We start from the raw sequence: 25,221 nt of genomic DNA on the forward strand, positions 1-25,221 counted from the left end.
ATATTCTTAAAGCAGGGCCGCCGTGTGTCTTGCTCGTGCACAGGACAAGAGGGTCTCCAGAGGGCCCTTTTGGACCGTCCCTTCATTCAAGGTCTTACTTAAAGTGCAATCAATCACAAAGGGATCGCAGTGCTAAATAAAGGTGGATCGATGAAAACAAAGAGTAAAATTCCTTGGAATCATTAGTGAAAGTGTGTAAAGCTGGATGTCATCAGAGAAAGTTGTTGAGTGTAAGAGGACGTGTAAGAAACATGTGGGTGTTGTGTCTGTAAATCTGACAGGTTGTCATATCAGTTCATCTTCAGTTTGTGTGTGTGTGTGTGTGTGTGTGTGTGTGTGTGTGTGTGTGTGTGTGTGTGTGTGTGTGTGTGTGTGTGTGTGTGTGTGTGTGTGTGTGTGTGTGTGTGTGTTTGTGTGTGTGCCCGCAGAACATGTACAAGTAATGTGGGTTTTTTAGAAGAGTGTCTATGCACGTACAACATAGAAGAATACATAGGAAGGACTTGTGTTTTACATGAACTATTTGTGTGTCAATGGCTTATCTTCACAGTTAATCTACATGTTGACTGCTGGCTAAATACTCGCACAACCTGTTCCTGGAACAGTTGTATTCAATTTGCCAATTTATTTTTTCTCATCATCTTGAGTCGTTGGTCCAGGAAAACAAGCTGAACAGGAAGAAAACAGAAAAGACACAGTTTGCAACTTTGTATATCATACTTTAAGATTTCCCACACAGAGAGTTCAGGGAGAGGTCGCTCGTAGTGATGAACCTACAGAGAATGATCACCAATCTGCCACTCCCCTCGGCTTTACTGAGCTTTATCATGAGTTTCAGCTCATTCTTTAGCTGTCATACAGCAACCTTATTGTTTTATTTCACTTTCACCACTCTCATAGTGAACGATCGAGTGGGTACACATTTGTTATTAACCCCTAGGTTTGTTTTGCGCCAGAATTGTCCTTTAATAATAAGTTTTACACATATGCTTGGAACATTGGTCAACAAACCTCATTCATGTAGGCAGCAGGCAGCATTCAGCAGGCAGCTTATTTCGAAAAGCTGGACAAATGTAACCTTCAGTCTGATCGCAGATACAGCGTTTAAACCTCCAGGAAGAGGTTAAAAATCCAGGATGCAAGACGTAATGCATGTAAATTTGAGATGGGGTTGGGCTTCCCAGGTGTTTTGAAATCAGTCACCTGTCAGAGAGAGAGAGCATGCCAGTGTGTGTTTGACTGTCATTACATCTCCTATTCTAAGAGGCAAACCATGTCTGGAACAATGACAGAGAAAACTAAAGAATCTAGTAAGTACATCTGAATCTTTAACAAAGCTGTCTGGTTTAAGTTTAAGTTTAGTTTAGCTTGCATGCGTTGTATTAATGAAGTCCATAATGTTGTGGGTTGCTTTGTCTATATCCTTGAAGTTCCACTTTCGGGATTGCTCCGGTGCCGCAGGAAATTCCGCCGGATGCATGTATTTTCCGTTTCCTTCCGCTTTCGTTGTGTTGTAATTTTAAAGGTCCGATGACATGGTGCTCTTTGGATGCTTTTATATAGACCTTAGTGGTCCCCTAATACTGTATCTGAAGTCTCTTTTATATAGACCTTAGTGGTCCCCTAATACTGTATCTGAAGTCTCTTTTATATAGACCTTAGTGGTCCCCTAATACTGTATCTGAAGTCTCTTTTATAGAGACCTTAGTGGTCCCCTAATACTGTATCTGAAGTCTCTTTTATAGAGACCTTAGTGGTCCCCTAATACTGTATCTGAAGTCTCTTTTATATAGACCTTAGTGGTCCCCTAATACTGTATCTGAAGTCTCTTTTATATAGACCTTAGTGGTCCCCTAATACTGTATCTGAAGTCTCTTTTATAGAGACCTTAGTGGTCCCCTAATACTGTATCTGAAGTCTCTTTTATATAGACCTTAGTGGTCCCCTAATACTGTATCTGAAGTCTCTTTTATAAAGACCTTAGTGGTCCCCTAATACTGTATCTGAAGTCTCTTTTATAGAGACCTTGAGTGGTCCCCTAATACTGTATCTGAAGTCTCTTTTATATAGACTTTAGTGGTCCCTAATACTGTATCTGAAGTCTCTTTTATATAGACCTTAGTGGTCCCCTAATACTGTATCTGAAGTCTCTTTTATAGAGACCTTAGTGGTCCCCTAATACTGTATCTGAAGTCTCTTTTATATAGACCTTAGTGGTCCCCTAAAACTGTATCTGAAGTCTCTTTTATAAAGACCTTAGTGGTCCCCTAATACTGTATCTGAAGTCTCTTTCCCGAAATTCAGCCTTGGTGCAGAATTACAGCCACTAGAGCCAGTCCCACAATGAGCTTTCCTTAGTATGTGCCATTTCTGTGTCTGTAGCTATTGAGGAGGAGAGAGGGGGGGGGGGCAAGGTGGAGGGTGGGGTGTGGCCTTGACCAACTGCCACTTTGCTCGTTTGAAAGCCATGATGTCTCTCTCTCATGGGTGGGCCAAATTCTCTGGGCGGGCAAAGCAGAGAAAGGGGAGGTAACCTTGCTCCTTATGACCTCATAAGGAGAAGATTCCAGATCGGCCCATCTGAGCTTTCATTTTCTCAAAGGCAGAGCAGGATACCCAGGGCTCGGTTTACACCTATCACCATTTAAAGCCAATTGGGGACCATGTTAAAAAACCTCATAAAGTGAAATTTTCATGCCATGGGACCTTAAACTCTGGTGGATTTATGAGGACTATGGTTAACTTCTCCTCAGATCTCGTGGTAAATTGAGACAGCTAGCTAGACTGTCTGTCTGTTATATTAAAATCATACCTGCAAACTCAGAAGGGCTGAAAAAGGTGGCACATCTCTTCTGTGTTTTTCAGACAATGGTAGCTACAGTGTTACAGTTCTCTCCAGTGAAATACAGACACACTTTAACACTGTTTAGCTGTCAGCATTTTAACTGTATTTACTCTAGCTTCTAGCTAACAGTAGGCTAACGTTACCTGCTGTCGAGTGTAGTGTTGACTAGCGTCCCGTGCGGCGATGTTTCAGTTCCCTCTAACGCCCGTTTTCGGAGCATCTGAAAGAAGCGCAGTCATAAGTGGCACCTAAATAAGGCACCAAAATCAGCGTTGTTATCTACGGTCCGGTAGATAACGGTAGTTAAGGCACCGGTGGCGTATTAGCACCGGGTCAGTGCAGGTGTAATGGATCGCCTATAAACCAATAGGGTGTCGGAATAGCTATGTTTATACTTCTCATCCAACCACAATCAAATTCACTCTATCCGGATGGAGCGATTTGGATAGTTTTTTTTCCGTGTGTGTGTGTTTTTGAACGATGATGAGCCGGAATGAAAACAAGCCGAACTGAAATGGGAGTAACGAGGCTATTTTTAAAATGTAAGGAGTAGAAAGTACAGATAATTGCGTGAAAATGTAAGGAGTAGAGGTAAAAGTCTGCTGTAAAATAATTACTCCAGTAAAGTACAGATACCCAAAATTTCTACTTAAAGGACAATTCCAGCGCAAAACGAACCTAGGGGTTATTAACTGATGTGTACCTACTCTGTCGCTCTCTGGGACATGTTTTCATGCTAATCAAATGAGTTTGGAGCTTTGACGAGGCTACCGCGGACCGCTGGTTAGCTTACAATGCTAGTTATATGGGGCATAGGGACACTCAAATTAAGTCGTTATCTAAGACCACTAAAAAGGCTCGAAATATCACCACACGTTAACGTTAGCATATTTAGGGTCCCTAAATGTGAACCGAAGCATTGACAACATTGTAAGTGTACAGATAGTTTATTAAAAAGATAGATTATAAAGACAGTCGCGTTCATGTTTACTTGCGGGAGCCATCTTGGAAACCAGTCATGACTAGTCGAAAAACGAGCGCCATGTAAATTCCCATACTGTCTATGGAGATTCCACGTTGCACAGCGTTCGACTAGTCATGTTTAATAAACTATCTGTACACTTACAGTGTTGTCAATGCTTCGGTTCACATTTAGGGACCCTCATTATGCTAATGTTAACGTGTGGTGATATTTCGAGCCTTTTTAGTGGTATTAGATAACGACTTAATTTGAGTGTCGCTATGCCCCATATAACTAGCATTGTAAGCTAACCAGCGGTCCGCGGTAGCCTCGTCAAAGCTCCAAACTCATTCGATTAGCATGAAAACATGTGGGTACACATCAGTTAATAACCCCTAGGTTCGTTTTGCGCCGGAATTGTCCTTTAAGTAAGGTAACGAAGTATTTGTACTTTGTTACTTGACACCTCTGATTCAGAGGGCTTAAGGTGGAGGCAGGTTTTTTTTCTTCTCTCATCCTGTCCTGTTGTGTCTTGCCCCATTTGCCCACATGTTTTTGTCACCACATTTATTCCATTTAAGTGACATTTACACTCTGACAAGCATAATGTTTCGTAACCACCCGTCTTGCCGGCCCTGCCCTAGTTTCAGTCACTATTTCATCACAGTCACCTGTAACATGCTGAGCCAGTTTGTGGACCTGGACTCACTGAGCCATCTCAGTCTTTACAGTAAACCATCCCATTGATAATTTTTTTCTATTTTACATTTAAAGGAGCATCATTTGCAGGTCAAAAAAATCTGAGCATCCTGGTTAACCCTTGTGTTGCCTTTGGGTCAAATTGACCCGTTTTCAAAATGGGACGTAGAAATAAGCGCTGAAAATGTGTAGAAGAAAAATTTAACAATTTAAAATGTTGGAAAAAGCAAAAACAAACTGTGAAAAAAAGGTGTCAAAAACGTCGAAAAAAAGACAACACAGGGGTTAAAACTGGAATACATTTGGTCAAAAAGCAAATTGTTTTTCTTCTAAGATAGATATAATAATAGAATATGACTTCATTGTCCACCAGAGAGAAAAATTGTCCTTAGCTCACCAAAACCACGAAAAAAAAGCACAAGTACAAGTAACATATCCACACACAAAAAAAAGAAAAGAAAACACAAGTCTAGAGTACACAATACACCCTCAATAATTACAGATAAATACCTAAAACAAAGCACAACAAACAAAACACAAAATACCGGGCAATATCTGTTGCACAGTTTTGAGTTTAAAATGCTGATTTGAATAAAAGATATCTTAAAGATGCTTTTTGTTGCCACAGCACTCTATATTCTTATCAATGGTGATCTCCTGTGTGTGTGTGTGTGTGTGTGTGTGTGTGTGTGTGTGTGTGTGTGTGTGTGTGTGTGTGTGTGTGTGTGTGTGTGTGTGTGTGTGTGTGTGTGTGTGTGTGTTAAGGCCAAATATTCAGGTTCACTTAAAGTAATGGATATCTGAAGCAGGCCAACTAAGGGCATGTTATCCACACACTTAAACAGACTAACCATGCTCTCTGAGCTCAAATCAATTTGTGTACACATCCTTGAGGAGCTACATTCTCCAATATTTATCTATTTATGCTATTTATATTATTTTATTTTTCTTGGCTTTTATTTTGATATATCTACTTTAACTTTCGGTTCACCTGTCTTGGTTTTCTCTGTGTCCAACCTCAAATGTTTGTAAAAAAAAAAAAAAGACAGGCCTTTTATTAATAACTAGTGTGTTCATTCATTTTTAGTGTCTTCCAGACTCTGACATTGTAACTTTGTTCCCTTGCTGTGTGCGACTTGCAGCTTTTCTTTCTTTGCTTATGTTTTCTGTATCGCCATGGTAGCAGGCTGCTACGCCCTGCTACTACTATAATTATTAGTCGTAGTTCTATTATCTTTATTGTTACTATCATTGCCACTGTTCATGATGTCATTCTATTATTCATGATGTCATTTTCATTATAAGAAGTTATATTTCTTCAACCTGCTGGGTGTGGTCAGAGGCGTGCTCTGTTGCACCTTTAGCCACACCCAGCAGTGATGTCATGGCGTACTGGAGTACCTCAGTGCATCCCTGGAGCAAGTGTAATTTTCTGCCAAATAAATTGCCAATTAAATTATAAAAATTCCATCAGCAAGCCCTTGGAAGCTAGCCTTTGTCTACAATTTTTCACCGCACAAGACCGCTGGAACAATTGTAAGATAGTCATTAGGAACAAATCCTTATTTTTTCCGAATTGGTTTGAAAGAGATTTAAATCACATTCTTAATCTTTTCGATGGTGATATGCTATCCTATGAGCAGTTTATGAATGTACACAGTTTTCCAATTCCTTTCAGAGAATTTAATTCTTTAACTCGTGCAATCCCAAATGCTTTAATTCTACTTATAAAAAATTAATTAACCTATGATGCACACGTTATATCACAGCCTTTACTATCATTGGATGGAATTGAAGTAACGCGCATAAAGTGTAACGATAGCATATTCGCCAAATTTTTCAGAGAAAGAATGCAGTTGTGCCAAGGGGCAAGTTTGTGTGGAGATCCAAAATTGAGAACATAAATTGAAGAAAGGCTTGGCTTCTACCGTATAAGTACTGTGTTTTTAACAAGGCTAAGGAAGTACACCTCAAAATTGTCCATAGCCTATACCCTACTAATCACCTTGTTGCTAGATTTACCGACACTGACTCTTCCTGTACATTTTTTAAACAACATCTCACCTTTTTTTTTATTGTGAAATTTCCAAAAGATTTTGGACAGTTTTGGAGTCTTACTTTTTTGAACCCCCCAACTTTATCTACTCCTTTAACCTTAAAGATATCATCTGTTTTTTACGATAATTCAGGTAATGGTGCTCTTGAGTATCTAATTAATTTTGTTATTCTGTATGAAAAATTATATATTCACAAGCAGAAATTTTCTAACTCATCTCCTGATTTTGTACCTTTTCTCATAGAATTTAAATCTCTACTGAAGTCACTTAGAAAGTGCACTGTAACAAATTTCATGTTAGTTTAACTTGGAAATGCAAGTTCCCTTGCTGCCTTGAAAATCGAAGTTCACTCAACTTAAAGACTGCCTTTGTTTTAACTTAGAAATTAAAGTTAATGAGGTTGATGTAACTACAGTGTTGTTAAAGTTGTTCTTTTAGTTGATTTAACATTGTATTACTTGGTTTAACTTCATACTTTAAGTTCAAACAAATCATTTATTTTCTTTAATAATGCAAGAAACCTTCCTTGCCTAGTATAACAGACATACCTTTCTTCTTTATTTCAACTCAAACTTTCAAGTTAAAACAACATAACCACATTTATAGCGGAGATGCGTGAGTGGGGCCACCCCAGGGCCCTGTGCAAAATAGCGGCCTCTCTGCTGATCTTGTGTCACTTGACATAAAATGGCCGCTAGTGAAGTGACACACCCAGATTAATGGCTGAAGAAAGCCAATTACTGCTCAACATCTAACACCGTTATACTCCAGCTCTTCTTAACAAACGTAACAGTCACTTAACTCATGGTTAGAAATTTAAACCAGCACAACAATGACAATTACCAGGAAACAAAACACTACATTCTAAACACCGTTTAATAAACGTAATTCATAAAGTTACATTTGTATTTCGAACAAACTGCAAACTTTTCAGCCAATTTTAACAAAACTCTATTTACGCATCGCTCATGGGAATTGGCCAGCCAGTTGCAGTCCTGACTGCAATTGGTTGATAACTTAACTTACATACCTAAGTTGAATCAACACATACAGTTTTTTAAATAGTCAACCCAACGAATAAATGCAAGTTTAACTTTCAAAACTCATAAAGTTGAGTTCAAAATCGACAACTTGTATAAGCTCGTTCAGTTAAAAATAAGAAGTAAGTGGACATAACTAAATGGGTCTGTAATATTTTACAGTGTGGATACAAAAAAAGTATTAAAATTATGGAAACTGTAGAGCGTTGTTTTCCTGAAACCTCTGACTACCTGTTGATGTCTTCTTGTACTTTTTTTGATGTTGTTTGTAATGTCTATGTTATTTCTATTTTTTATTTATTGTTATTTCTCGTTTGTATTCGCTCTTACGTTTCTATATATATTTTTTTCCATAAGTTTGTGCACTTGTTGTTCACGTGCTATCATTGCTTACCTGATTTTTTGTAAACTGCATTTTGTCAATAAAAAATAAAACATCACTGCAGCAAGGCCAGATGGTATACCACCAAATATCAGCAAAAACAAGCTTCTCACGTGGTGTTATATTACTGTTTAACTTGCTGTCGTTGTATTTATTTGAAGAATAAAAGAAAACATTTTTTACACAATGCGACGCATGTGCTGTCAGTGGTTTGTGATGTCTTAAGTTGCAGTATGTTGCGATCTCCCACTTTAATTACTGTGTATACTGTAATAAAAAAATGTAATGAAAACTCGGAGTGTAATAACCTAAGTGCCTATAATGTAAGTATAACAATCTTAAGCAACACAACTGTGTTAGGCTAATAACAGTCAAAACTCTAAAGCTTGAGGGCATTATAACACTTACACTAACATCATTATTTTACAGTTCTTTATGACTACTATGGGCAACCATAAAAACTGTACGAATTTGATTTGATACGTTTCCTATGCACCAAAGTTTTGAACATGAAAGAGGTGTTCATGTAAATAAAAAACAAAAATGTATTTGATCAATGCAAATTAATGAAATGAAGTCTTTCGGTTTGTCACGGATGAACGAGATCTGTGCTTTTCCTACTTTTTGCTCTTTTACAAAAAAGTGGATAATAAAGTTAAATATTACCATGGTCATATAAATAAAAGTTGCTGTTATCTTTTTCGGTAGCCTGATGTAGAGAACTTTCTCATGTTTGTATGTTGTTCATTTCTTTCAGTCTTCAAGGGAGTGGATGTCCACCCACAGGCCAACAACGTTAACCACCGCACCAGAGAAATCTCCCTGACTCAGCTGATAGTGAGGCGGGGCCAGCCCTTCAAACTGACCCTTAATCTGAGGCAACCTTTCAACCCTTCTGTTCAGCCGCTCTGCATCTCTGCAGCGACAGGTCGGTCCTTCATTAAAGTATTTGTTTTCAGTAGTTGTTGAAGGTCTATACTTCCCGTAGTAACTAAATATTTAGTCACAATTCAGTTTTGACAGAAACCTTAACTAAAGTTAAATTTACTCACTTTTTATCCCTGTATTTCAAAAAAAAAAACATTTTGATGAACTGACAAATCAGTTTGTTATTCCACATAACTAAATGAGGCATCCAGTCTTGCTAAACTCCCGCTAAAGGCAACTTAATTTAACTTTAGTTAGTTTAGTTTACCCTATTCTGCTTCCTGTTAACATATAACGTTTTGTACAGTTTCCCCTAAAGGTTGTCCAAAGGCAGACATTTTTAGGTCTTCATTATGCTAGCCTGAAAACGTTGCACTATTTCATTCTCAATTTCACTACAAGTATTTTTAGTTTTTGGTCTTTTCAAGGGATTACAGGGTGAAATATCACATCACTGCTTTAACTGGATGGTTAAGTTAGGGAAAACCGATGGACGGATGGATGGATGGATGGGTGGATGGATGGTTGGATGGATGGATGGATGGATGGAGAGTATTAGTACAACAATAAATGGTTGACTCCCTCAGTGGCTCCTCTTTACAGGAAAACTTCCGACTGAGAAACAGGGGACGTTATCATTCTTCGGTGTCCCAGATGTCGTCAAACGATCACCTTCAGCAAAGGCGGTGTGGAAGGTAGAGCTTGACAAGGGTTCCTCCACAACAACAGGCAACCTGATCCTCACCGTCACCCCCCCGGCTGACACCCCCATAGGGGAGTACACCATGACTGTGAAGCACAGAGATCAGGAAATGGTTCTGGCAAAGCCTGTGGTACTCTTCAACCCCTGGTGTCCCAGTAGGTTGTCTGTCTGTCTGTCTGTCTAAAAGTCTTGCATTCAAAATGTTACTTAAGTAAAAGGATGTACTGTAAGTATAATCAGGAAAATGTACTTCAAGTATGAAAGTAAAAGTAATTCATGCAGAAAAATGCCCTCTGTGACCGTTATATTATTATGTATTATATCATTAGATTATTATTACTCTTGCATTAATGTAAAATCCGGATTTTACTGTTGTAGTTGGTTGAGGTAGAGCTACATTTGAACTATTTACTAATTATTATTTAAATTATGGATTTAAACATAAGTTCCATAAGCTTGTATTATCTTTTGTTTGCAAAAATCTGATTTGTAATGTAATTAAAGCTGTTAGAAAAATGTAGTGAAGTAAAAAGTACTAGTAATATTGATTTCCCTCTAAATTGTAGAAGTAGCAAAGTGGCATGAAAAGAAAACACTCAAGTAAAGTACAAGTACCTCAGATTTGTTCTTAAGTACAGTACTTGAGTAAATGTACTTACTGTAGTTACCACTGCAAATCCTTGCTACTACCTTTGATGGGTTAAGTACATCTTGCTGATACTGCTTACTTTTTCTTACTAAGATTTTGAACGCAGGAATTTTACTTTTACTAAAGTTTAGTATTTGAACACTTGCTGGAAACTATCATGTGTCTGTCTGCATGAATTCTCTCTTCTCTCTCTCTCTCTCTCTCTCTCTCTCTCTCTCTCTCTCTCTCTCTCTCTCCGTAGATGACTGGGTGTATCTGAAGGATGAGAACGAGATAAACGAGTATGTGATGAATGAACAAGGAATTATCTACAAAGGAAGTAACAACTACATTGACTCTTGTAACTGGGACTTTGGACAGGTACACACACACACACACACATACACACACACAGAGTCAGGTTTTATGTGGGTGCTCGAGGTTGTGACAATGACAGCCAATTACATTTGCTACTTTCCACTGAAACACAGTCCTCTCCACATCATGACGCACTGACAGCTTGGTGATCATGTGAAGCGTTTCATGGAAGCAAATTTTGGCAATAAAGATTTTAGTCTTAAAAGCAACTGAATGGCATGAAACTTTCACTTTATGAGGTTTTTTAACATTAATATGTGTACCGAGCCCTGGGTATCCTGCTCTGCCTTTGAGAAAATGAAAGCTCAGATGGGCCGATCTGGAATCTTGGTTACCTCCCCTTTCTCTGCTTTGCCCACCCAGAGAATTTGGCCCACCCATGAGAGAGAGAGACATCATGGCTTTCAAACGAGCAAAGTGGCAGTTGGTCAAGGCCACACCCCCACCCTCCACCTTGCCCCCCCTCTCTCCTCCTCAATAGCTACAGACACAGAAATGGCACATCTTAAGGAAAGCTCATTGTGGGACTGGCTCTAGTGGCTGTAATTCTCCACCAAGGCTGAATTTCGGTAAAGAGATTTTAGAGACAGTATTAGGGGACCACTTAGGTTTATATAAAAGCATCCAAAGAGCACCATGTAATGGGACCTTTAACATCCAGGCTTATCCCTAGTATCCTGCATATTCAGTTTTGAATTTCATATTTGGAATTTTAGTGTATGAATTTGACTAGGAGCAAGAAGAATTTGAATACATTCTACTCTGCTGCTTAGAGCATATGATGTATCTTTTAAAGTTTAAATTATATTCCCATCCTCAGTTAAGTAACACTGTATTGGCATGAATAAATTACAATGTAAGAGCAGCTCCTCTCTTTCTGTTTCCTTCTGTACAGTTTGAAGACGACATGGTTGACATTTGTTTGAGGATGTTGGACCTCAACCCCAAATACTTGAAAGACCCCGGTGACGATGTCTCTGCTCGCTGTAACCCCATCTATGTCAGCCGCGTGGTCAGCGCCATGGTAGGACATGCTCTCTGTGTTTTTTTTTGTCTCCAAGCTGTCGACAGCCATGGCCGGAGGGACTATGTTTTCATCCCTTGTCCCTCAGCACTTAGGTTGTCCATCTGTCCCATTCTTCTGAACGCGATATCTCAGAAACCCCTGGAAGGAATCTCATCAGATTTGGGACAAACATCCACTTGGACTCAATGATGAACGGATTAAATTTAAATTTTTGGCCATAACTCAAGAATTTCTACGCTAATTATAAAATTTCACACAAATGTCAAATAGAATAAAATGATGAAGTGATGACATTTAATATCCAAAATCAAAGGTGAACTTCACTGTGAGATCATAATATTCTGGCCGTCATTCAACGCCTTCGACTAAAATTTAGGAACAGTAGTGGTACATGTCTAAACTACATCAATGTCTAAACTGCAGCCACTCCACTGGTTGGCGGATGCATACAACCGCAATGTGATAATTCTAGTTTAAAGATAACTTCACAAAGCTTTCATGGCAGCAAAGCATTTATGGGCTGACATTTTGAATGTTATGTACCAAAATCCAGCAATGATGGGATGCAGAGTGATACCATTTTGTGCTGGGGACGGAGTGTTAAATATTATTTTATGATTGATGCTTTATTGCGTAGGCATCTCTAATGTTGGAGCTGGTAAAAATGGAGCTAATTGTAACTACTTTATGTACTGCCGGCTGGTTTCACCTGTTAAAACACATCATAATCTATTAGTTAATTTATATTTTGTATTAATAATCTGACTCTGCAACGTGACTAAAGTTGTCAAAATAAACGTAGAGGAGTAAAAAGTGTAATGTTTCCCTCTGAAATGTAGTGGAGTAGTAGAAAGTAACATAAAATGGAAAGATTCAAGTAAAGTACAGGTACCTCAACATTGCATTTAAGTACAGTTTTTTGTGAACATGGGAAACCTTTTCTTTGGCCTATTATAAAGGTAGAAACTTTACACAGACTTGCAGACACGCAGAATGGCTTTTTAGAAAGTGCAAAAATTGTTAATAAAGGGTTTCTCACTTTATAATTAACCATCAGACCTACACTTATACATGTTTTTAAAGAATTCATACCTTTTTTCAATAAGCTTGAAGTTTAACTTTGAAATCAAATAGTCAGTCAAACGTTTTCTGTTTGGAGTAGAAAACTCTATGACATCTTTCAATTTCATGCAGTTCCACATATTGGCAGTTGGGTTAACTCACTGTAATAGTTCTGTAAACATTAGTGAAAATAAAGAGCTAAACAAGAAGACAGCAGATGTAGCGGAAATATACTGTATAAAGACTTGGGAATTGTGTCTTATGTGACAAAGTCTTTAATAAAGTTGTAATTTTGAAAAACAAAAACACACGTCACATTAAAATAATGAGAATGTCCTTGTTTTCTTCCAGATCAACGCTGATGATGACCGTGGTATCCTGGAGGGGCGCTGGGGATGTTCATTTATAGGTGGGGTCTTACCCTCTCGCTGGACCGGCAGTTACGCCATCCTTAAGCGCTGGTTCGTCATCGGCTCCTACCCGGTCAAGTATGGCCAGTGCTGGGTGTTCGCCGGTGTGATGTGTTCAGGTAACGTCTGAGGCTACATTTGCACTACTAGAGTATGTTTTGTTTTGAAAACTAATATCTTTTAATACGTTTACGCCACACGTACACACTACTCTGAGCCCTTTAAACATTTGAAAGACATTTGGAAACACTGGTGCTCCCTGTTTTGGTTTGAAAACTTCAGGGTTGCGTTGTAGTCTGGACGGGCACAAACGGAGACCTGGAAACAACGATGGTTTTACTTTTCACCATTGTTGTTCTTTCTCCAAAGTATTTTCTGTATTTTCAAGTTAACGTTTAGCTGCTAATTCTAAATCAGATCTTTTATGTTCGGTTCCAGTGTTGCGCCTGCTGGGCATCCCCTGCCGCGTGGTCACTAACTACGAATCAGCCCACGACAACGACAGGAGTCTGACCATCGACGTGTACTACGCCGACTACGGAGTCAGAGAGAAACCAACCCAAGACAGTGTTTGGTGAGATACAGAGGCTACCATATCTTACACACAGGACTTCAACGCATGTCCATCAAAATTAAAATCTGTAGCACAGCTTTTATCAAGTTCACCATGCTTTATTCACCAAATGTTTTTGTCCATATTGCCTTCATCCGGGGGGTGTCTGAGGTCACTTCCGGTATATACATATATACAAAACATTACAATCATCCTTTTCTTCAAAAATACGTGACAGTCCTACAGTCCTCATTCTGAAGCTAATACAAAACTTTACAGTCTCTATGGAGAAGAAAAGCAATTACATTGTACATGTGACATGTGTATTGCATTAAGATATTACTACAAAAAAATCAAAAACTTTTAATATCACAGTTCATATGTAAGAATCTTTGACTTTATATGTGTCTTTTTTGGACACCGGTTAGCAAAAACAAACTAACCCTAAAATATTATTGTTGAATATAATTATCCAGTGTTGTATTTCTGATCTACTGCACTGTTGCATAATCTGAATGTTGTTTTGTGTTTTAGGAACTACCACGTGTGGGTGGAGGCGTGGATGAGGCGGCCAGACCTGGCAAAAGACGGCAAATATGACGGTTGGCAAGTTCTGGATCCAACACCACAGGAGAAGAGCGAAGGTAGAGACTCTCTTTTTTAGCTCCATAACTTTAGCAGAGATACACTTTCTTCCCTTCTCTGATGACCTTGTTTCTTGAACTCTTTTACAGTTCATGCTGACCCGCTGCTACGAGATTTTATTATGCAACATAAAAAAAAGTTCATCTTCTGGGGTTTATAATTGTTTCATATTTCTTGTACTCGAGCGGAAATTTTGACCTGAAGGTTCTATTAAGATCAAGGATCATAAAAAAACATTAAGAAGAATCCTCTGTGGGCCATGAAATCACTTGTACTGTATATCTGCCTTCTGTGGTATGAGGGGCCGTTTAGGCCATATTTCAAGAAAGCATGCACATACTCCACTTTTACCTCACACAAAGTTGTCTGTGTGCAGGCTAAAGTTGTCTGTGTGCAAGCTATAAAGTTGTCTGTGTGCAAACTAAAATGTTATCTGTGTGCAAGCTATTAAGTTGTCTGTGTGCAAACTTTAAAGTTGTCTGTGTGCAAGCTAAAAAGTTGTCTGTGTGCAAGCTATAAAGGTGTTTCGAGGTGTCCTGGCAGCAGTTTTACAGACGTATCTTTTCCAATGGTGGCCTATGAGGAAAATCTTTTCTGGGTCGCCGGGGGATTTTCCGTTGTAATACCACGAGTGGCCACCAGATAAAATTGGCTATAAGGCTGAGCACTTTTCCTAGGGGCCTGGTTCAGGCACAAACCCATTACTTGAAGCCTTACAAGATAGATTTTTATGTGATATGTGATCCTGAAACTTAGTTGTCAGTTGCAAAGGCTGTTACTTTATTTCCTGATTTGTCCTGTCTCTCCTCCTGTAGGTGTTTACTGCTGCGGTCCAGCCCCCGTCGTAGCCATCCTGAACGGAGAAACAGACCTCAAATATGACACCCCATTTGTATATGCTGAGGTCAATGCCGACTGCATCGACTGGCTGGTCAGTGAGCAGAGCTTGAGCCTAATCTCATCAATGCCACATTTAGTGAATCTAGTGTAGAACAAAGAAAGAAAGAATAAGAGACAGCCATTAAGAGTGCCAGTCACAATCAAATGCAACTTTGGTATTTTTGTTGTTTCTATAGTTTGTGTTTGTGTGTCCTGTCAGGTGAAAGCTGACGGTTCAAAAGTGAATATCTTCTCTGACACGGCGAAAGTCGGTCAGAATATCTCTACCAAGTCTGTCGGCTCCAATAAGAGGATGAACATCACCGACAGCTACAAATACAGAGAGGGTGGGTTCACCTGACAAACAGGTCACACAAGCAGCTGCACATGATTACAATAGTGGCTCTGAATATTGACTGAATCACTACATTTACAGGAACAGAGAAGGAGAGGTCTGTCTTTCACTACGCCACCACCAGAGACCTCTCCAAAGTTGATGAGGTTGAGGAGAGAGAGGAGGAGAAGGAGGAGAGGGAAAAGACAGAGGAGGCGGTCCAGAATGGAGAGATGAAAGGAAACAAGGCAGGAAATGAGACCACAGGAAGTACGGATGTAGTAACCCCTGTCATCGCCCCTCAACCTCCGTCACCACCAATGTCCATGCAATTTGAAGAGGTGCGTCACAGAAACTTTTTTTTGTGTGGCTATTATAAATTTCATTTTGAAACAAACTTATGGGGCGTCCTGATGGGGTTTAGGATTGAGCACAAATCGCAACGACCACAGTTCAAATCCCATTGGCGGGCCTTTGTTGCCGTTTCCAATTCTAATGAAAGCAAAAATGTCCAACAAACCTTCGAAATATCAACTTATTTCTGCTTTACTGTAAATATTTCACAACTCATCTTTCACATGTCAAGAGTCACAAAATGAAAGAAGATCGCAGCATCTACACGATAATCAAAACTTATATTAATTTACCACTGGCACACTGAATCTTGGTTTCTATCAAACCAGATCCAACAATTGGCTCACTCTTAGGGTTCCTTGCGCGCGCTCGGATCTTGGTAAAACGGCCTTTTTCTTCGATGCCCCTAGCACATGGAACGCTCTGCAACAAACTCTGAGGTTAGAGGCACTCCCATCTGCTACTGTTTTTAAACATTTGGTGTTTAAGCTCTGCTCTTTAAATTGCAACTATTTTAGATTTGGTTATGTTTATTTGTCATTGCAAGTTTTTTGTGTATGACTCTTGATGTAAACTCGTCATCATTGAATAATGAGGGAAACCTCAATGCCGTTCGAGTATAAATAAAGGTTCAATAAAATAAAATAAAAACATACAATTGCATTTTAAACAAGGCAGCGCCATTTCTCAAGTTTGAGACATAAAGAGGCCAACAGACATACTACATAGTCTAGCAACAAACATATTTTTATCTTTCAAGATCTTATGCATCCTCACTTGAGTAATATAAAATTAATGAATAGATTTAAAAATTAGATGAGATAAATTTATCCAGAGTGAAGTTACTGTGCTGCAGTTGCAATTTCAAGTAGGAAGAGTGCAAATATATTAGCCTCATGAGACCGTCCTGATCTCGCGAGCTCCAGTTTTCTACTCGCAGATCAGTCTGGCATCTTGAGATGGAGAAAATTTGGAGCCGTTTGCTAAACGACCGACCAATCAGCGTTGGTTTTTGAGGCGGGTATAGGTGTGACACAACGAGAAGCGACTGTTAAGTCTAAACAACATGGCAGCTTCCACTGATGAGATGAGCGTAGCTATCGCGCAAGTTTTATCCGATATTAGAGAGTATTCCTTCATTGAAAGAAGAGCAGAAAACGGCACTGGAGGCTTTTCTGAAAAAGATGTTTTTGCTCTTCTTCCAACTGGTTTCGGCAAGAGTTTAATCTGATTGGTTGAGTTGGCCCGTCTATCACCAACATAGGTGGTGATAGACAGATGGTTTATCCAATCAGCTAACCAGGATTTTCACCCCTTCCCAAAAGTTCTCCAACGGAAAGTTCCCAGATGGATATGCAGAGCAAATGCGAAGCAATCCATCTGTCGGAGTCAGGTTACAAATATAATGGTCTAAGATAACAATAAGGTGAAATACATCAAGTTGCACATCCAATATAATAATACAATATATACAATATATATATATATATATATATATATATATATATATATATATATATATACAGTATATTAAAGTGCTCATATTATGGTTTTTGGCTTTTTCCCTTTCCTTTATTGTGTTATATATCTTTTTTCTGCACGTTATAGGTTTACAAAGTGAAAAAGCCAAAACTCCACACCAAAGGGACTTACCATCTCCAACAGGAAACACACAAACTTTCACAAACTGCTCCAAACAGCTCTATTGTAGTCCAGCCTTTACTTCCGTGACAAACGTGCGTCACTTAGTAACACATGTTATAATGCTCGCCTAGCTGCTATAATGGCACGCCCTCATACTCTGCTTCTGACTGGCTAGTTGTCCTTACCAAGCTACTGCATATGTGTGACTCCCAACAAAGATGGAACAGAAGTGAGATGTCTCACTCAGTAGCTAAAACAGAGAGCTCAACACACAGGGGGAAAAGAGGAGCTGCAGCAATGTGCAGTACAACAAAAATACGAAAATTAAACCATGTAAACCTATTCTGGTACAACCTTTAAATACAATTATGAACCTGAAAATGAGCATAATATGGGCACTTTAAACTACAAAAATACCACATTTTAAAATATTGAATATCTGTACATAAAAACAACAACATTAGTAATGACCAGGGTATCCTTCAACAACCCAGTCAAGTCAATTTTATTTATACAGCCTAGTATCATGCAGTTCCAGGGTACCGAAGGGCCAGAAGGGCTGCAGCATCTGTCATGAAAGAGGGAAACAGGGATCTATCCAAGCTGTGTACAGTAAGGATGGAACACTGTTGACCTCAACTGAGGAGGTAATTGGGCGGTGGAAGGAGCACTTTGAGGAACTCCTGAATCCAACTAACACGCCCTCTATGTTAGAGGCAGAGCTGGAGGATAATGGGGGATTGTTGTCATTTTCCCTGGTGTTAGTCACTGAAGTAGTCAAACAACTCCACAGTGGCAAAGCCCTGGGGATTGATGAGATCCGTTCCGAAATTCTGAAAGCTCCGGGTGTGGAGGGGCTGTGTTGGATGACACATTGCGTGGAAGTTTGGGACAGTGCCTAAGGAGTGGCAGACCGGGGTAGTTGTTCCACCGTTCAAAAAGGTACAACCAAAGCGAGAGCTGTGTTCGGGTTCTCGGCAGTATGTTGGACTCGTTCCAGGTTAGGATTGGCCTCCGCCAGGGCTGCATTTTATCACCAATCCTGTTTGTGATATTCATGGACAGGTTATCGAGGCGTAGTCAAGGTGGGAGAGGTTGCAGTTCGGTGGGCTGGGGATCATATTGCTGCTTTTTGCAGATGACGTGGTCCTGATGGCATCATCGGTCCGTGACCTTCGGCACTCGGTGGATCGGTTCACAGCCGAGTGTGAAGTGGCTGGGAGGATCAGCACCTCTAAATCTGAGGCCATGGTTCTCAGCAGGAACAGATGGAGTGCCTACTCTGGGGGGGGGGGGGAATGAGTCCTTACCCCAAGGGAAGGAGTTCAAGTACTTTGGGGTCTTGTTTGCGAGTGAGGGGACAGTGGAGCGGGAGATTGGCTGCAGAATCGGTGCAGAGGGGGCGGTATTACATTCACTTTACCGCACCGTTACATAGAACTGTGCCAGAAGGCAAAGCTCTAGATCTACTGGTTAATTTTCGTTCCTACCCTCATCTATGGTCATGAAGGCTGGGTCATGACCGAAAGAACGAGATCCAGGGTAGAAGCGGCCAAAATGGGTTTCCTCAGGAGGGTGGCTGGCTTAGAGATAGGGTGAGAAGCTCAGTCATCCGTGAGGAACTCGGAGTAGAGTCTCTCCTCCTTTGCGTCGAAAGGAGTAAGTTGAGGTGGTTTGGGCATCTGGTAAGGATGCCCCCTGGGCGCCTCCCTTGGGAGGTGTTCCAGTCAACAAATTTGCACCTTCAGTAGCTCATCTTCCCAGATCTTTTAAACCAAAACAAACACATTTTGTAACAGCTGTTACCTGTAACCATGGATAGGGGATTGGTGCTTATGTAGTAGCAGCAACGTATCCAAGATGTTTATGTTACCAGGGTAACGCATTGAGGAAGTAATATCTGCATTGATGAATCTGGTCAGGGGAAGTTTCCTAAACTGACATTCCCTGAACAGGGAGCATGGAGCAGGGAGTAGTGTTTGTGTACACTGGAACAGAACAAGGCTAATGTCTCGATCCTCTCACTGTGTGCTGTTGCAGGTGACCCCACCAAAGTACTGTAAGGATGTGAGATTGATGCTGGTGCTACAGAGTAAGAGCAGTGCTGCCATGCGACTGTCCATCAACATCAGCGTCCAAGCCATGACGTACAACGGCTCACCAGCTGGGACCATCCAGACCGAGGTGAAGGAGGAGACACTGCAGCCTGGGAAAGGTGAATCTTCTTCTGTGGTGCTTTTCTGGACAGAGATGTTGCTGTTGAATTTTGAAGGCAGATATCTCAAAGACAGATATCTCAAAGGGTGGGCAAATAAAACCAACACTATCTGTGTGTCTAGATACCAGAAGGGTTAGGTGAGGAAACACTGTATACTTCTTGGAATTTTACTTTAAATCTCTCTTCTCTTTCTTTGTCTCTTGAAGATCTCTCTGTCCCTATCCAGGTCCCGTTCGCAGCCTACCACAAACTCATGATAGAGTGTGACAACATGAAGGTTTCAGCCATGGTCACGGACAAAGAGAAGCCAGATAACACATACTTGGCTGTGCATGACGTCGTGCTGCTTGATCCTCCTATCACCATCACGGTCAGTAAAAAACCTCTGCCTCTAAAATCAAGTTATCTAGCTTTGTAACAAAATAATAATATCAGTTCAGTGTCCATAACAAGACTATATCTACAGCTACGCTTTCGCCATACTCATAATGAGTTCAATGCTAACCTCAGAATGCTAAGATGCTCACAAGTAATGTCAATTTTAACATGCTGATGTTAAGCAGGTAAAATATTTACCATGTTCACCATCTCTGTCCAGTGTCTTAGCATGCTAACATTTCCTAATTAGCACTAATATACAAATAATGCTGATAGCATTGTCATTCATTTTGCAGGTATTTGGTAATAATATGAAGTATTGGACTAATTGAAATGAAACAGATGTGGTGCTTCAGTTATTGAATATCACAGAGTGGTATTATTAGTACTTTTACTTACATAAAGGATAATACTTCCACCGCTGCCTATATGTGGGATATTATTATGTTAGCCATTATCATGCCATTACATGGTTATAGTTTGGGCTGTTTTTCTCTCTCGTCTAGATGCATGATGGGTATCGCTGTTTCAACAGGTTGCGGTTCAGTTGCTTGACTGAGTGTACATGAATAATCTGTTAAAATGTGTGTGTTCCAGGTTTCTGGTACAACCAGACTGAACAGAGAGGCAGAAGGGGAGGTGGTTTTCATGAACCCGGTCACCGAGACGCTGAAGGAGTGTACTCTGACTATCTCTGGAAGTGGCCTGTTGAAAGAGGACATTGAAGTCAAGTGTGTGTGTGTGTGTGTGTGTGTGTGTGTGTGTGTGTGTGTGTGTGTGTGTGTGTGTGTGTGTGTGTGTGTGTGTGTGTGTGTGTGTGTGTGTGAGAGTGAACATGCAGCTGTAGCGAATTTGCGCTTGTTTGATTCAGTCAGTTGACCAGTCATTCATTTCAGTGATAATTGTGTGTTTGTGTGTTTTCTGTACGTGTATAGGGGTTGTGTGATAAGGGCTGTGTTGAAATGTTTTACATACTCATGCACTTCTGATGTACACTCACCAAGGATTATTAGGAACACCTGTAAGATATCTCGTTAATGCAATTATCTAATCAACCAATCACACGGCAGCTGCTTCAATGCATTTAGGGGTGTCGTCCAGGTTTAGACAATCTCCTGAACTCCAAACTGAATGACAGAATGGGAACGAAAAGGGATCTAAGCAACTTTAAGTGTGGCATGGTTGTTGGTGCCAGATGGGCTAGTTTGAGTATTTCACAATCTGCTCAGTGGCTCGGATTTTCACGCACAACCATTTCTAGGGTTTACAAAGAATGGTCTGACATCCAGTATGCAGCAGTCCTCTGGGCAAAAAATGCCTTGTTGATGCTAGAGGTCAGAGGAGAATGGGCCGACTGATTCCAGCTGATAGAAGATCAACTTTGACTCAAATAACCACTCGATACAACCGAGGTATGCAGCAAAGCATTTGTGAAGCCACAACACGAACAACCTTGAGGTGGATGGGCTACACCAGCAGAAGACCCCACTGGGTACCACTCATCTCCACTAAAAATAGGAAAAAGGGGCTACAATTTGCACAAGCTCACCAAAAGTGGACAGTTGAAGACTGCCTGGTCTGATGAGTTTCAATTTCTGTTGAGACATTCAGATGGTAGAGTCAGAATTTGGCGTAAACAGAATGAGAACATGGATCTGTCATGCCTTTTTAACACTGTGCATGCTGGTGGTGGTGGTGTTATGTATGTGTGGGGAATGTTTTCTTGGCACCTTTAGTACCAATTGGGCATCGTTTAAATGCCACAGCCTACCTGAGCATTGTTTCTGACCATGTCCATCCCTTTATGACCACCATGTACCATCCTCTGATGGCTACTTCCAGCAGGATAATGCACCATGTCACAAAGCTCAAATCATTTCAAATTGGTTTCTTGAACATGACAATGAGTTCACTGTACTAAAATGGCACCCACAATCACCAGATCTCAACCCAATAGAATATCTTTGGGATGTGATGGAACAGGAGCTTCGTGCCCTGGATGTGCATCCCACAAATCTCCATCAACTGCAAGATGCTATCCTATCAATATGGGCCAACATTTCTAAAGAATGCTTCCAGCACCTTGTTGAATCAAAGCTAACGAAGAATTAAGGCAGTTCTGAAGGCGAAAGGGGGTCAAACATGGTATTAGTAGGGTGTTCCAAATAATCCTTTAGGTGAGTGTATATGCCGACACTAAAACTTTTTTGGATACCTTACTTTGAGAAATGTACAAAAATCCTTTTTTTATTTAACAAAAGAATTCAAACGTGTCATATGTTGAAACACAAGCTGCTGAATAACAACTTTACCTAATAAACTAGTGACATTTTGACTTAAAACCAGAACTCTCTGATCAAAGAATAAGCAAATAAGATTATGAATCTGATGTTTGTTTATTTTAAATCTTTGTGTTACCACAGGATTCCAGATTTGAAGAGAAACAACCGAATATGTGTCAAGTTCCCCTTTGTTCCCTACAAGCCCGGAAAGAAGACGGTCGTGGCCAACTTTGACTGCTCCACCTTCAGAGACATCAAGGGCAGCTGCACTGTCGATGTAAAGCTGTAAATTCTCTGTATCGCTGAGTAAGAGTCCCACACGTTGTAGGTTCAAGTTTGTATCTTTATCCTTTACAGAGAAAGGTAGCTGCAGTCAGTTTGGATTTACAATGGTGACTTACAAAGAAAAACCCATAAACCATTGAAACGTCCAGCAGAGCTCTACTTACTGTAGTTGTGTTCACAGCTTTCCTGTGCAATGAGGGATTAATACCAACATTTTAGGTGCACTTACTTTCAGTTTAACCTGTAAATAAAGTGCTTTAGATCATCTGGATTACATGTGGATATACTTGGACTGCTCTGGTACTGTATGTTGCCCTGTTGGACTTTGCTTTAGTGATGTTGCTTTGTTCCCAGATCTCAGAAATTGCCCAGTTGAGTATAATGTTACTATAATCTCGCATTGCCAGACCTCTCTCCACAGCGCTGGGTAGGAAGGTCTGGCTCCTCCACACATTTCTTTAAACCAATCACAATCAGCATTTTAATTGTGTAGCTTGCTAGCTCAAAGTTTGTTGTTGTTCCCTGAGTGAAGGGATTTTGAGAACAGCAACACACAGAGAGCAGAAGGTGAGTTTCAAAGCCTGACCTGGCATGTCAGGCTTTATCCTGGAAATGTACTTCTGTTGATCCAGACTAAGGTTACCATAACCAAAGGAAAAGTTGCATAAGGATGAGAAAACCAACCCCCAAGTTGTTATAAACCAGAGTCGTCCTTTAAATCTAGAAATGTTGGTATAGCCCACATACACTTAAATATAACACAATTAATGATATTTGCTCCAATAAATACGTTTTTATTTTACATATTGAGGCACAGATTGGATCTTATTGAGGCTGTTAATAAGTGTGGCTGTCTCTTAAAGGTCTGAGTTAGAGCCCAACTGACACTGAATGGTGGAGGTGGTATACTGATAACTTTCTTACCAAAGATATGCAGTGGAAACAGTATTTTACGCTTGAACAAAATATATATTCTTAAAAGACTCGTCACCAATAGATCTACTCAGTTATGACACTGCAGTGATTTTGGAATCTGCTGGAGAAACAGTGTAGAGCTGATGCTGTCTATAAATGACTTTACACACACTTTAGCCACACATACACTGATATAAAAATGTGATGAACCAGTAGCCTGCAGTACATTTAGACTGGTGGTGCCACTTCAGGTACAACATTTTATCAGGAAATCATGTCAAGGTAAAGTTTACGTAACTATAGAATGCACTGACATTCAACAGAGGAGTATACTCACTCCACTGTTGTCTCAATTTGTTATGTTCAGGGTCAAATTTAAACTGCAGTTTATCTGCACCAAAAAAATGAATGCGCATGCTTGGTCTTGTGAGCTTGTGGCTAATGGACTGGATAAAAAAAAATGGTTTTATTGAATATGTTGGCAACACGCACAAATAAAATTTTATTGAAAGCCATGTGCCCTTTGTCTTTATTAGTGGCGTTATAGATCTTTCTGTAATTACACTGCTGTTATGATAAAATGAAATGTGTTGATGCATACATCTGAGGGATCACCAGGGGCCAGTTGTTCAAAAGTAAACTGATCGGATTTTGGTTATCGGATTGGATCAAATCTTGAAAATGGGTTGTTCAAAAGGGAAAGAAGGAATCTGAAATCTGATTAGATCACGGAATCCAATCCTAGTTTTAATCTGGATCAAACCTTCAGTTTATGTTGTTCAAAACTTGTCAGTAGGATTTCGATAACTTTGATCCAAACAAACAGGATTATCCTGATCCCAACAGGGGGTAGGATTTCAAGGTGGATTCCAGGAAGAAAATGTAGTAAAACTTTAAAATTGGTCAAATAATACACTTGTATCATGTAGTGTATATACTTTTATTTATATTTTGCACTTGACTTGTGTAACCGTTGTAACAGTGATAAAGTAGATAAAGTAGACATAGGCTACCAATTAAGCTATTCAGTATAGTAAAATTAAAGTAAAAATAAAAATGATCTTGTCCCCATGTCTAAACGAGAAAGTGAAAGAGCAGAAGCACAGATCGTCCTGGCAGAGGAACAAATCAAGCTGACCAAACTGCAGCAAACCAAAGCCAAACTTCAGCTCCGCCTCCTAAAAGCAGGGCTTGGAAATGCTGGTCTCTCCTCCTCAGATGAAGAAGAACCCTGAACATTCTTTATTTTGTTAACTATTGGACATTTAGCCTTTTGTTTTGTTTTGAAGACGTTTTCAAAATATCCCCATTGTATTTGTTAATGTCTATTTGTTTTTATTTGTTGTGGCTCAGATAATTGCTTTTTTATTAATAAGGGAAACAATTCCACTAATTAACCCTGACAAAGCACACCTGTGAAGTGAAAACCATTTCAGGTGACTACCTCATGAAGCTCATTGAGAGAACACCAAGGGTTTGCAGAGTTATCAAAAAAAGCAAATGGTGGCTACTTTGAGGAATCTAAAATATAAGACATGTTTTCAGTTATTTCACACTTTTTTGTTAAGTACATAATTCCATATGTGTTCATTCATAGTTTTGATGCCTTCAGTGA

At 39.9% G+C, this 25,221-nt stretch overlaps 1 protein-coding gene across 1 annotated transcript; it reads left to right on the forward strand.

Annotated features, from left to right (window-relative positions):
• The first annotated feature begins 1,186 nt into the window (after positions 1–1,186).
• Positions 1,187–24,117, forward strand: LOC120557912 (protein-glutamine gamma-glutamyltransferase 5-like). Its single transcript, XM_039798610.1, has 15 exons — positions 1,187–1,310; positions 8,742–8,912; positions 9,515–9,769; positions 10,505–10,623; positions 11,516–11,644; positions 13,061–13,238; positions 13,558–13,693; positions 14,207–14,316; positions 15,133–15,248; positions 15,417–15,543; positions 15,633–15,871; positions 19,569–19,743; positions 19,953–20,116; positions 20,722–20,855; positions 22,548–24,117. The coding sequence occupies exons 1-15, from the start codon at positions 1,274–1,276 to the stop codon at positions 22,693–22,695; spliced, it is 2,238 nt and encodes a 745-aa protein (XP_039654544.1). The 5' UTR covers positions 1,187–1,273; the 3' UTR covers positions 22,696–24,117.
• Positions 24,118–25,221: the final 1,104 nt, after the last annotated feature.

The sequence above is a fragment of the Perca fluviatilis genome, chromosome 4 (assembly GCF_010015445.1).
Source record: "Perca fluviatilis chromosome 4, GENO_Pfluv_1.0, whole genome shotgun sequence".
Classification (NCBI taxonomy): Eukaryota; Metazoa; Chordata; class Actinopteri; order Perciformes; family Percidae; genus Perca; species Perca fluviatilis.